Here is a 12249-nt window from a genome sequence, read left to right as displayed (position 1 = left end):
ACCGCCAAAACATCGAACACATTTGGCAAACGCGCACTGGAGTAAGAATGACATGCAAAAACGAGCTTCGTGGTCGCTCCGCACCGGCCTGCCATCTCCGGGACTGGGGCTCTCCACATCTGAGGCTGACCACACGATCCAGCTTCCGGACCGGCGTCCGCAGCGCCAAGACACGCCGACCGCATCTCCCATAGTTTCTCACCATTCTTTGTTTCCATTCCATCGCAGCGAAAGGAGCTGACTCACGTTACTCGATGTAATGGCTCACTGTATATTCAAATGACGCGAAGGTGAATGCATGCACATTCACTACGTAGTCGCCTCAATCACAAGGTACGCCGCAGTCCAAGCACTTAGGCGCCGGCAAAAATCACAGCAGAAACATCACAGCTGCACCACAAATACCCGGTCCTTGATATGATCGTAACGCAAGGAGTCTGTACTGCAATGAAACCCGTCAAAGCAACTACGCCACTAAAACTGTTCCAGATACCATCTAGGTCATGACCTTGTAGCAAACCAAACATTTTGCTTGACAAGCTTGACTTCGTTACGCAAAACAATCGTAACGAAAACACTTCAAATAAAAATGTTTTCTTAATGGGCTACCTTAACCATGCTCTGGCTTCGCATTGTCACATGTACCCGTACAATAGGAGCGCACTCACAAGCTTCGAGAGGCTTTGCTTGGTACGTCACATGTACCCGTACAATGAAAATGCGCTCACAAACTTCGAAGGGGTGTGGACTATACAAGCACTACCTCACATGAAAGACGAGCTATTCCGCCAACCTGCACTATCCGCTAATCCGTTAAATCAAAGCAGGAACACTACACCCCAGGCCTCGGGAGACGACCCTCGCGAGGCACCACACCGGAGATCTCCAACACCCATACCAAGAGGAACTCAAACACCAGTGCGGACCGCTTGTAAAAACAAACAAAGAAAAACCACGACCTTAAACATGAGTTGAGCGGCTTAGGCCAACCCACGCTGCATCCTGTTCAATCCAAGCAGAAATACCACACCGCAGTCCTTCCCAACGAGGCGCCGCACTGTCCTAACGAGGCGTCACACTGTCCTAGTGAGGCGCCGCACTGTCCTAGCGAGACACCACACTGTCCTAGCGAGGCGCCGCACTGTCCTAGCGAGACACCACACTGTCCTAGCGAGGCGCCGCACTGTCCTAACGAGGCGCCGCACTGTCCTAGCGAGGCGCCGCACTGTCAACTAAAAGCCCGGATCAGGATCAACTAAAAGCCCGGCGAGGAACACTGGAAGTCCGGTGAGGAACACTGTTAAAAACAAACCTGAGCACTTCTTTGACACGGACGTCACGGAAGTCCGCTGACGTCATAGGGCACGAGTCCAGGTCCCTGCAGACTCGCTGATCCCCCGGTCGACGCCCTCAGTCTGAGCTGTCCGGCGGCGAGGGCAAGGCCGACGCGGAGGGCGACGCACACGGCACCACCGCGTTCGCGTACTTGACGTGCGGCTGGGGCGAGGCCATGGCCACGTACTCCTGGGGGCGGCAGGCAGACGGCCGATGAAGCCGGACAGGTCACCCTCGCCGTCAGCGCGGACACTACGCCGGGGGTATTGCTGCGACACGAGCCACCCCACTGCTGCGAGCCTGCAGTCGGCGACATTGGCCACGTCTCGGTCTCCCGATGCACGCGACGTCTCTGTGCCTCGTAAGAGCCTGTCTCCGAACCCGAATCTCCCCGCGGCGTTCCATCCCACCGACAATGGCCGGCAGCCCAGCCAGAATCACGATCTTCAGCGACGCTGCTGCGGCCGCCCGCGCCGCCGGCGCCGCCTGGCCACCTGGCAACACCGCCTCACCAGGCTCCAACACTGTGAGCTCCCGTGTCCCCGTGCCGAGAGTGCTGCGTTGCGGCCGTACCATGGACGCCAGCGCCGCCAGCACCACGTCCAGCCGCTGCATCAGGCGGCCGAACGAGGGCCGCTCGGCCGGCTCCAGACTCCAACAGTCCAGCATCACGTCGTCCCTGCGGCGGGGCGCGACCGCGTCACGGACCGGCCTCGGGTCTCGAACTGCGCAGCCTCCGCGGCGGACCGCGCCGGGACCGCCGCTCGGGCAGGTCCGCTGACGCGGCCGGCCAGTGGGGCGTGACAAAAGATGGCGCGGCGAGATATGTATTAACGTATATGCCCCGACTGTCCGAGACGATGTGTATAGCATAGCACTGGAGAATTACTAGCACCTGGTGCCTGTGGACAAAGCCTGTTGTGTTGGGGCGGGTTCCTGGCAGCGCAGTACTGAGTGAGGCCGCAACGCCAGGTGGCTGGTGACGAACATCCGGCTGCTCATCTCATGTATTGTTCTCGCGCCGTCGACGAAGCCATCCAGATGCTGGCTTCCGGGCCTGGCTCCGCAAGCCCAGCAGCACCGCGTGACACCGGGCGGAGAGACGGGGATGGGGGGGGGGGGCGGATGGAGATCGGGTAGCGGAGTAATCCCAAGAGAGCCGCGACGCCACCCTTTGATCCTTTCCCCATCCTAGTGAAACTCGGCGACCCCGGAGTGGGATCGGACACGCCGCCCCAGCGGGTCGAGGTCAGACTCGACCGCCTCTGCTCGTCGTATGAGGACTCACACCCGGCTGCCTTTGCTGGCGGCGTGGCTGGCTGTCGGCCGCAGACGCTCGGGGCCCGGCCGGCCGTGGTGGACAGCCGCCGGTGCCAGTCTCCGCCGGGGCGGGCTGAGTGGTGCCGACAGCGCGCCGGCCGCGGCCGCAGCTGCGGCCAGAGACACGGGACACCTGTAACGCGTAACCTTACACACCGGTCAGGCAAGCGTGGCGCCGTCACCGGGCCAATTACAGCGCCGGCCGGGCATCAGCTCCACCGGCCCCAGCGGGCCGACCGCCGGCACTAGGCGACCAACCAGCCCTCCGCCCGACACCACCAGACTGACCTCCGCACCTCACTCGCCCCCACTCACCGTCGCATGCGGTGGCCGGGCCTGGTGTTCGGCCGGCGCCGGCCGATCCGTCGCCGGTGGCCGGCCCGGAGCGCGTCCTCTCGTGGTGGCGCGGCAGCGAGTGGTTCGTCGTCGGGTCGACCACGCCGCTGCCGCCGCCGCCACGCGGGACCGCCCGCACCGACTCGTACTCGTAGTAGTCGCTGATTGGCCATTCGGCGGCGCTCGGCTCGGCGCGCCGGCCGCGCTGCGAGTGGCCCACCTGGTGCTGCCGCCTGGCGGTCACAGCTGAAGTTAGAAGCAGGGACGCGACACTGCACAGATGCTGGCGATCAGCTCTGGCAAGTACACCTGGTGCCGCCAGCTGGCCGCCCGTGCTGGAGGTAGGATCAGGGTGCGACGGTGCTGAGGGATGAATCAATCGGCTGAAGGGACCGGAGTTATGAAGGCATTACCACCTGCACGCGCAGTGTCTCTGGAGCCGGACGTGCCATTTGCGTGGCTGAAATGTCGCACACTTGACAAATCTCAGACATTGGAAAGACAACCATCGATATATCCTGTCACCAATTATCGCGATGATCACGAACGGGACAGGCATGCCCCAGACCATCCGACACGAGTCGGACGCAACGACACAAACGGTCTGGGCACGATCACCGCGGCGTAGGCCTTTCGCCAGGGGACATGCATTGAACTCACCAGCCAGCGAGGGGGCCATTACACTTCCTTGTATGCACGCCAATGACCACATGCAAGCGACTCTGGCCGAGTACGACAGGCAAGCGACTCTGGCCGAGTACGACAGGCAAGCGACTCTGGCTGAGTACGACAGGCAAGCGACTCTGGCTGAGTGCGACAGGCGAGCGACTCTGGCTGAGGACAACAGGCAAGCGCTACGACTGCCAATGGCTTCCGTGAGCCCATCATGCGCACCTGCCTTATGAGCAGATGATGCGAACAGCACGAGGACAACGTCGCGCTCGCGCTCGCACGGGGGCCGGGGGAGGCGTGCTCATTCGGGCCCACGGAGACCAGGCGTCAAAATGTGGCAAGAACAGAGCTAGACAAACGCGACCGAAATGAACCCCTCACCTCGGTGGCGCTTGGACAAAACAGACCCTCGGCGGGCCGACAAACGTGTGTCCGGATGCTACCGCCCCACACCTGGCCTCGTCCCAGAACTTTTCCTCCAGTCGACTGACCAGAGCGGCGCCCCTTAGGCGTTCCTCGCTGGAAACCAAGACCGAACACCGGTGAACAGGTCGTGCTGGATTAGGCGTCGTGTCGGCTTACGCGAGCCCGTCACCGCTGTCACCGCGGGTCGTGCGTGCGACACATAGGGGAACGAACACTAGGCACATCCCTACTTTGCAACGTAAAAAGGCCCAGTAGGCACAGTATGCTAAACCATCTGTCGGCGCAGGTTAAAAAATCGGTTGTTTAAAGCGGCTGTGTGGCACGACACGTTACCCCCAATACGCGACCTAGGGGTAAAACTTTTATGCATTGAATTCCCCGGCATGTTCGGTCCAGTCATAAGTTCGAATAAAATTCGATCACTTACCGCCGCTTTCATAAATTTTAAATTCCAACCGATCGGAATGCTGTGGGAAGCCTCTGCTTGAAAATACTAATGCCATTAAAGCATGTTTCGGCACTGGTTAACCTAAAATGTCGCGTGGAATATGCATGACCATTATCATTTCTTACTGGATACTGCAACTCCTATCATCCTGTAGCAGTTTCGTGCCCGAATACTTGTTTAACAAAATGGATCCTGTAATTACAGGAAACATGCCACCCGGAAAAACTTCAAAGCCAATAACACAGAGGCGGCTCAGTGTCCCTTCTATGACAGGCCCAGCGACTCATATCAGGTGGGCGATGGGACGGGATCTTCCAGTGCCAGAGAGCCGTGCGCGGCGTCCTGGCCGCTCACCGCAGGTGGTGCTGAGTCTGCTCGTAGTTGGCGTAGTGTCCGAAGTGCTGGTGGTCGTGGTCGGAGCCGGAGCCGGGGCTGGGGCTGGGGCTGGGGCTGGGGCCGGGGCCGGGGCCGGGGCCGGGGCCGGGGCCGGGGCCGGAGCCGGAGCCGGAGCCGGAGCCGGAGCCGGAGCCGGGGCCGGGGCCGGGGCCGGGGCCGGGGCCGGGGCCGAGGCCGGGGCCGGGGCCGGGGCCGGGGCCGGGGCCGGGGCCGGGGCCGGGGCCGAGGCCGGGGGCCACCACCAGCCCTGCTCGGCTTCCGGGCCGCAGCATCGGCTCGTATGGGTTACACAGGTCGCGCCGCGCGGTCGCCGCGCTGGCGGGGCCCGGGCTGCGGCGGCGTGGGTCGAACGCCGCCGCGCCGCCGCTGCGGGTGCGCGGCTGCGGCGCGCCTGCGGACCGGCCGCCGGGGCTGGGCGGGCGCCGGCTGGTCCGGCCGAGCCCGCGCCGGTCCGACGCAACGGCACCGGACGCGCCCGGGTCCGAGAGAAGCGAGCGGGGCCAGGATGGGCCTCCCGGGATACGGGCGTCGGAGCGACGTCTCGGAATCTGGGAGTCGGGTGGGTCCCACCTCGGGGCGCGCGGATCTGGGACACCACTGGTGTACACTCGTGATTCTGAGGGACCGTTGGAGTACGCCCGTGGGTCTGAGGGGTGATTTGAGTACGCCCGAGGGTCTGAGGGACCGTTGGAATACGCATGTGGGTCTGAGGAACCATTTGAGTACTCATGTGGGTCTGAGGAACCATTGGAGTACGCCCGTTGGTCTGAGGGGCCTTTGGGGTATAACCGCGGGTCTCTGGAGGGGCCGTTTGGGTAGGTCTGCCGACCTGTGGGACCGCTGAAGTACGTTCTCGGATCTGGGGGGACATTTGCGTGCGCCCGGTGATCTAACGGACCACTGGGGTTACGTCGCCGGTCCGACGGACCGCTGGGAGACGCTCGTATATCTGATGAGACGTCAGGATGGCCTCGTAGGTCTGGCAGATCGTTGGGATTGGTCCGTGGCTTCAGTGGACAGCTTGGGTGGCCTCGCTGGTTCGGTGGTCCACCATTGCTGCCCCCTGTCCGCTCCATGCGCTGAGGGAAATTAATCCGTGGCAGCCTGGCACGCAATGCAGGCCTAATCAAGAAACGAGCTAGTTTATAACTGGAAGTATTTGGAAAATGCCAAACATCTAACAGAACATTAGCAGCGAACAAAAACACAAGTATTGGGTAAAATACAACTATCAAACACTAATCTTGCAGGCGAACACAATTATCACCAACAAGCACCAATGCCATCAAAACGAGATGACCGCTGAGGAGTTAGCGCGCGCCACGCGTCGCAGGGCGACGTGCAGGCAGCGGGTCAGCCCATACCACCGGCGAATAAGAGAATGGCGACAAACAATCATCAGGCAAAACCCGTAGCCGCACGGCGTCCCACGCCCGACCCCAGACACAGGCGTGCGGCCAGCCGCAAGCAGGGGACGGCAGGCGAGGGCGGTGCGGCGGCGGTGCGGCCGGCTTGGATGGGTGCGCCTGTAACCACGCCCGGCCGGCGCACTGCCGTCAGCCCGTCCGGCGCGCCGCCCTCACACCGCACGCCGCACCGCCCACTGCGGGCCGCACGCCGCACCGGCGTCCGCAGAAGGCGCAAGAGCATAGCAGCGTGCTACGAGTTCATCACCTCCCCAGTTCACAGAAGGAAAATCGACAACATGTAGAAAAATCTAGAATCGTGATTACTAGGCGCTCTTCGCAGGTGGTCATCATTGATGGTCAAACACTAGCTGGAAATGCGCAGTCAAACGCAACCAAAATGTAGTAGTGCTATTCATCCAACGTCTAGTACTATTTAACGTCAGACGAGCTAACATCTAACGTTTAATGAGCTAGTAACCACGGCATGTTCATAGACGTAAACGCCGATATCCTTCCTAGCGTTTAAACATTCCACGTTGCACTTCAGTCATTCCAAGACAGTCTGCGGAGGGGAGCGCCACCAAAAAATGACCCGTAGCACCCCATACGGGGGATCCACAATGGTGGACTTATAGCTCCAAATGTAGCGAAAATACAGACGGCAATGCGACATCGTGGATGTGTACAACTATTGCCAATATGGACTTCCCGTCTGCCAAACCCTTCCAAGACCTCTCCCTTACCCGCACGTGCAAGACAAACTGCGGATGTAAGCACATGAGCGTGTTGTTTTCGAACACAAGAGCACGACTACGGTCGCATTGGCTGATAGGCATCGGTCGCGTGTTTACGTCTCTGGAAAGCATTACAGGTAGTGTGTGGGTACGTTCATTTCGTTGACCTGATCTGGCTTTGAATTGCATATAACCCAAGGCAAGCTGCTTGCTTGGTGACATTAAGGGGCTCCTTGAGACAATCAAATGAAGCAAATGACGCCAGAAATGCTAATCGTGCATGTTTTTACGTTGGACAGCAGCAATAGGAAGATAATAAGTCATCACACAAGCCAACAATGCCCCACATGAACCCCTCTGCAGGGCTGTAAGCGTACCGACCGAAAGAGCAGCACAAGGACACGGCCATTTCACCATGGCCGGGGCAGAAGCCCGCAAGCTGCGCACGCAGCGTGCCGCGATCGGTGCCCGCACTGCGCCGAACTGGAGCCGCCGCTCGGGAGCCTGCCTACCTGGCCGAGTCGGAGCTCTGCCGCCTCCTCGGCCGCCTCCGTCACGTACACGCCCTGGCGGCTGGCATGGCGGCGCTGGTGCTGCTCACGCATCTGCTGCATGCGGTCCGTGCGGCTGGGCGCGCGCTCCTGCGCCGTCGGCGGCAGCGGCCCTCCAGGCTGGCCCTGTGACGGCTGCCGGCAAGCCCGGTAAGGTCATGTCCGGCCAGGTCAGACCATGTCAGATCAGGTCAGGTCGGGTCGACTCATGTTCGGCCAGGGCAGGTCCGGTCAGACCATGTCCGGTCAAGTCAGCTCGGATGACGTCAAGTCAGGATTGGTTGGATCGGGTCGGGTCTGGCCATGTCCAGCCAGGTCAGGTCAGGTCGGGTCGGGTCATGTCCGAGGAGGGCAGGTCAGGTCGGGTCGGGCTTGATCCGGTTGGGTCAATTCAGGCCAGGTAAGGTCCGGGCAGGTCAGTTCAGGTCGGGTCGGGTCACGTCGGGTCACGTCTGGCCAGGTCGGGTCAGGTCGGGTCGGGTCGCGGTATATGTGGCGGTATATGCTCAGACAGGGCATGCAGTGAGCACGCCTACCGCAGGGCCACGAAGCAGCTACAGCAGCTACACGGTCTCCCACTCGTCCAAGCTACTTAATCTGCTGATGCTTGTTCACAAGAAGTGCTTCCCGCCAAGACATTGAGCCATCAGCGTCAATCCAAGGTCCGCGCGGACATCAACGCATGTGAACTGCATCGTACACAGAGGTGCGCCTGTCTCGGCATATCGCTGCCGCAACAGTCCCCATCCGAGAGACAGCTGCCGGTCCGCTCGGCCACAGCGGCCATGCCGTCAGCTGCGTTCGACCAGTCACTGGCGGGCATCTAAACAGCGGTGCACACTCGCTCGCCGTGCCCGGCGCCGGCCGTGGGGCACACCGCACCACTCACCGGCCTGTGCTGCTGCTGCCGCTGCTGCTGCTGCTGCTGCTGCTGCTGCTGCTGCTGCTGCTGCTGCTGCTGCCGCTGCTGCTGCTGCTGCTGCTGCTGCTGCTGCTGCTGCTGCTGCTGCTGCTGCTGCTGTTGCTGCACCAGCCGCTGGTACTGCTGCTGGATGCGCCGCTGCATGTCCTCGGCTCGGCGCCAGGCCGCAATCCTGTTGAGCTCTTGTTGCTGCTGGCGCGGCTCGTCGGGCGTCCGGCGCAGCGCCGCGTCCGCCGCCTCACCGCTCTTGCGGCGCCGGCCGAACCTGGCCACGCGCGGGCCGCTTAACACGGGGCCCGACATACCGACAGGACGAACGGGGGCGCGTCATAATGAGCACGATCAGGCGAGCCGATACGGTGTTGCTGCACAGCGACCCACACTGTGGATAATGATGATGATAAGTTGGGTTTTGGGCGCATCGACTGCAGGATGTCACTCAGCACCCAACCCAGTACTGTGAGGCACACCTCGATGGACATAATGTGACATCAACACTATCCGCTAGCCCCGGGACTCGACTGCCCCCCCCCCCCCCCCGCAGGGCTGGGCGGCCTCCCGCACCTGAACATACTGCCGAGTCTCTTCAGCAGGCCGGAGCGTCGCTTCGCCTTCTTGGCGTCGGCAGTACCTGAGCTCATTGAGCTCTGGCGGGCGGCTCGGTCGCGGCCGAAGCCCGGCACCGCCCCCTCGTCCGCAAGATAGGTGACAAATTCGGCGTCAGCTGCCAGCGGCACTGCAGGCGTCCGAGGCGTGCAAGGAGGGAGAGACGGAGGGCGGTCAGCGGCGGCGGCGGCCGGCCACCAGCGGCGCGGAGAGCGGCCTCCACCGACAGCGGGCTCGCCCCAGGGCGCGGCCGACGCTGGGTGTCGCCGTGACGGCCGAGAGACGCCGCGGGAGACGAACGGTCGCCTCGCCACCGCCGCGCCGGCCACCACGCGGCACCCAAACGCGACAGCGACAGGTACGGAAGACAGCCCACCGCCGTATCACGACAGCCAAGGCAGAGACGACACGAACCGGGTGAAGAACAGGTCACTTGATGGAGTACAAGGCACGACCGCGGCCTCAGGGCCCCTCCCATTAAGACAGGTTCCGTGAACTGTAAGTGATGTCACGAAGATTGCGCGTCGTCACGCTCCTTTTGGCCGCTTGCTGGTGGCGACGTGTAAATTTCACGTCGATTGTCTTCCAAACGCGTAAAATTTACTGTGATCTTGGGCGATGGAACGCACAACGACCATGCGGGTGCAACTACTAATGCATTCGCATGCATAAATACGCCCGACAAATATCAACAAATTGGCCCTCAAAAGCACACAAGATAATGTTGTGACATGCAAAGAGTGAAACAGTTAATATTCTTTTTAACAAATTTTCCTGACCAACGATGCAAAGCATAGCATAGAAACATACCAGACGAAAATAACATACAACCATGCGAGGCGTGAAAATTATGCCTGGGATTTAACACGGAACGACTTGAGGGAGAGGACGCACGCATTCTCAGCTCATACCGATGGATACTGCATCACTGGGGTGTAAATCGCATCAAAAAAGCAACTAGCTGCAGCCTGGTCACAATGGCGCCAGGTCGCACAGCTGCTCAGCCGCAACAGTATGCCGCCGTCTCCAGTATGTCCCATTTCCCTGTCTCTGTCCACCCGCCGACGGCCGGCCGGCAGCAGCGTCCACTGACGCCTGTCCCACCGGCGCCGCCCACTGAGCGCCCATCGCCGAGCGCGGCCGGCCCGTGGCGACCACTCACGAGTCCCCACGCGGTCCCGCACGTTGGTCAGCGGCGCCTCGTAGCTGCGGTCGACAGCGGCGCGAAAGCCCTCGTTGCGGCCGCGGCCGCGCACGGCCTGGGCGGCGGCGCCGTGCGCCAACGGCCACTCGCTGTCCTCCACCAGCGACACCTGCCCGCCGCGGGCCGCGTCAGCAGGCGCACGGCGAGAGGCCAGCGCCAGGCGCCACGCCCCATGTGCTCGGCTTTACGCACGTGCTGGGACGAATGGCTCAACAAGCTCGACCCTCCCCCACGCACCACCATCGGTCGCCTCCACAACATAATTCGGTTCTCGGGCATGCAAACGGGTTGCGTATTCCAACAGTTAGCCAACAAAACACGGACACGCTGTGCGTTGTCACCAGTCGCCAGCGTTGCACGGCTGTCCCGCAGAGCGCCGCCCAACGCCGGCTTACCTCGTGCGCCATGGCCTGCAGCGACTCAAGACTGGAGGACTTCGTGCTGAGGCTGGAGCCAGTAAAACAGTCGCACTCAACACCCTTAACTTTTAGTCTAGTGCATTTATTTTTGTCTAAAATAGTGAATTTTATAACTAAGGGCTCGGGTGTTCAATAGCTAAAGGCTAAAAGCCAAAAGGGCAACACCGCGGTCAGCTCGCCTGTCAGCACAGCGGCGCGCCGCGACGCGCATATTTTTCTCGTTTATGCGTATCCTAGCAACCACTGTCAGCGGTGTTGGAAATAGTGCTGACCGAAATGGCCCAGCTCTTGATGTTCTGTCAAAAATGTTCTATCTTACGCAATATCAGGAACTACGAGAAACATATTCATAATATCGTTTTGCAAAAAATTACATTTTTTTTTTAGCTCTCTAACTAGCTTTTAAGAACAACGAAAAGCAATGCTTTGGAGCAGGAAGGCTCAGGCCGCTAAGACCTTCATTGTCGAACATAAATTTGATAAAAGTGTTGGAAATGCAGTGAAGCTTCCAGAAATATTCTGCGTTTGCTTCTTTCTATTGTTTCTTTGCATTGAGGAGCATTGAACATTCATTCGTTGAGGGTCTCGACTTCTCGGGTCGCGGACAAATCGTAACTGAGCCCACGAGCTTATACCCCGTCCCCTTCTCCTCTGCCCACTCTCACCTTACTCTGCCGTAAAGACATGGGTCCCTACAAGATAGCACGTAATGCTAATGAAAATCTGTTCGTAGTGCAGTTGCACTTTGTGTCCTGCGCCCCTGCTGGGACGGGACGCGGCAGATGGTCAGGGACGCAGGCTGGCCTCGGCTGCGCGGCAGATGCTCGCCGCCGCCGCAGTTCGCACGGCCCTGGCCCGCGGCCCCGCTGTCGAGAGTCGCCGTGGGGGAGCAGAGAGGGTAAATGCACTATCAGGGGCTGATGCGGAGAGACTAAAATACAGAGAAGCTTCGGTGAAATATTTGGCGTCCCATTACAAAATTCCACAAAATGCAGGTCTCCTTGAAGGATCTTTGAAGATGCAATATCTTCAAAATCATTCCCAATTTCTGACTCCCTTTTGCCACACGGTCCTCAGATACGAAAGGAAAACGTGAAGACATAGGAACCTAAATGTACTCTTGTAAATACACCCAAGGTAACCACATAAGGAGAGAATGGGCATGTAATGTCACAACAGAGTGAATGGCCATTTATACCCAGGTTAAGACTCAACTGCATTCATTTAGTACATTCAAACTCAATGTTCGCCATATCCCAGGTTGGTCAATCCTGTGCTCATTGCGTTCCTGTGGTAAATGACAGTTTTTTAGGTGCGCCTACGCGCCGGGCAAGTGGCATAGTTGCGCCAGAGTAGTCCCTGTTGAAGTTTTTGGTGTTGTGGCGCGCGTGGCGGGGGACGCGGGGTCGGTCCAGTCTGCGTTATTGCTCACGTTGTTTACATGGGTTGCCTAGAAACGCATGTACGAAAA

At 60.1% G+C, this 12249-nt stretch overlaps 1 protein-coding gene and 2 long non-coding RNA genes across 3 annotated transcripts; all 3 read right to left on the bottom strand.

The window, feature by feature from the left end:
• Nucleotides 1-257: 257 nt before the first annotated feature.
• Nucleotides 258-2657, bottom strand: LOC119112585 (uncharacterized). The gene is made up of 3 exons (XR_005095751.1): nucleotides 2624-2657; nucleotides 1909-2014; nucleotides 258-1524 (listed from the first exon to the last, which is right to left on the bottom strand). It is a non-coding gene; the product is annotated as an uncharacterized LOC119112585 (long non-coding RNA).
• A 454-nt stretch (nucleotides 2658-3111) lies between these two features.
• On the bottom strand, nucleotides 3112-4980 carry LOC119111768 (uncharacterized). The gene is made up of 3 exons (XR_005095609.1): nucleotides 4892-4980; nucleotides 4045-4182; nucleotides 3112-3224 (listed from the first exon to the last, which is right to left on the bottom strand). It is a non-coding gene; the product is annotated as an uncharacterized LOC119111768 (long non-coding RNA).
• Nucleotides 4981-7893: 2913 nt separating this feature from the next.
• Nucleotides 7894-10970, bottom strand: LOC119112336 (partitioning defective 3 homolog). Its single transcript, XM_037236471.1, has 4 exons — nucleotides 10755-10970; nucleotides 10318-10468; nucleotides 9114-9285; nucleotides 7894-7924 (listed from the first exon to the last, which is right to left on the bottom strand). Exons 1-4 carry the CDS (start codon nucleotides 10764-10766, stop codon nucleotides 7894-7896), a joined length of 366 nt encoding a protein of 121 aa, XP_037092366.1. The 5' UTR covers nucleotides 10767-10970.
• Nucleotides 10971-12249: the final 1279 nt, after the last annotated feature.

This window comes from Pollicipes pollicipes, unplaced genomic scaffold (assembly GCF_011947565.3).
Source record: "Pollicipes pollicipes isolate AB1234 unplaced genomic scaffold, Ppol_2.1 Scaffold_7261;HRSCAF=8764_pilon_pilon_pilon, whole genome shotgun sequence".
In the NCBI taxonomy this organism is placed as follows: Eukaryota; Metazoa; Arthropoda; class Thecostraca; order Pollicipedomorpha; family Pollicipedidae; genus Pollicipes; species Pollicipes pollicipes.
The sequence above is the reverse complement of the archived record's forward strand: the minus strand, read 5'-3'. Positions and strand labels throughout refer to the sequence as shown.

Coding starts and splice junctions, on each gene's coding strand:
- LOC119112336 (XM_037236471.1), bottom strand. Junction 9,286..10,317: donor GCGGGACCGCGTGGGGACTC/GTGAGTGGTCGC, acceptor GGACGCCTGCAG/TGCCGCTGGCAGCTGACGCC. Junction 7,925..9,113: donor AGACTCGGCAGTATGTTCAG/GTGCGGGAGGCC, acceptor GGACATGGCCAG/ACCCGACCCGATCCAACCAA.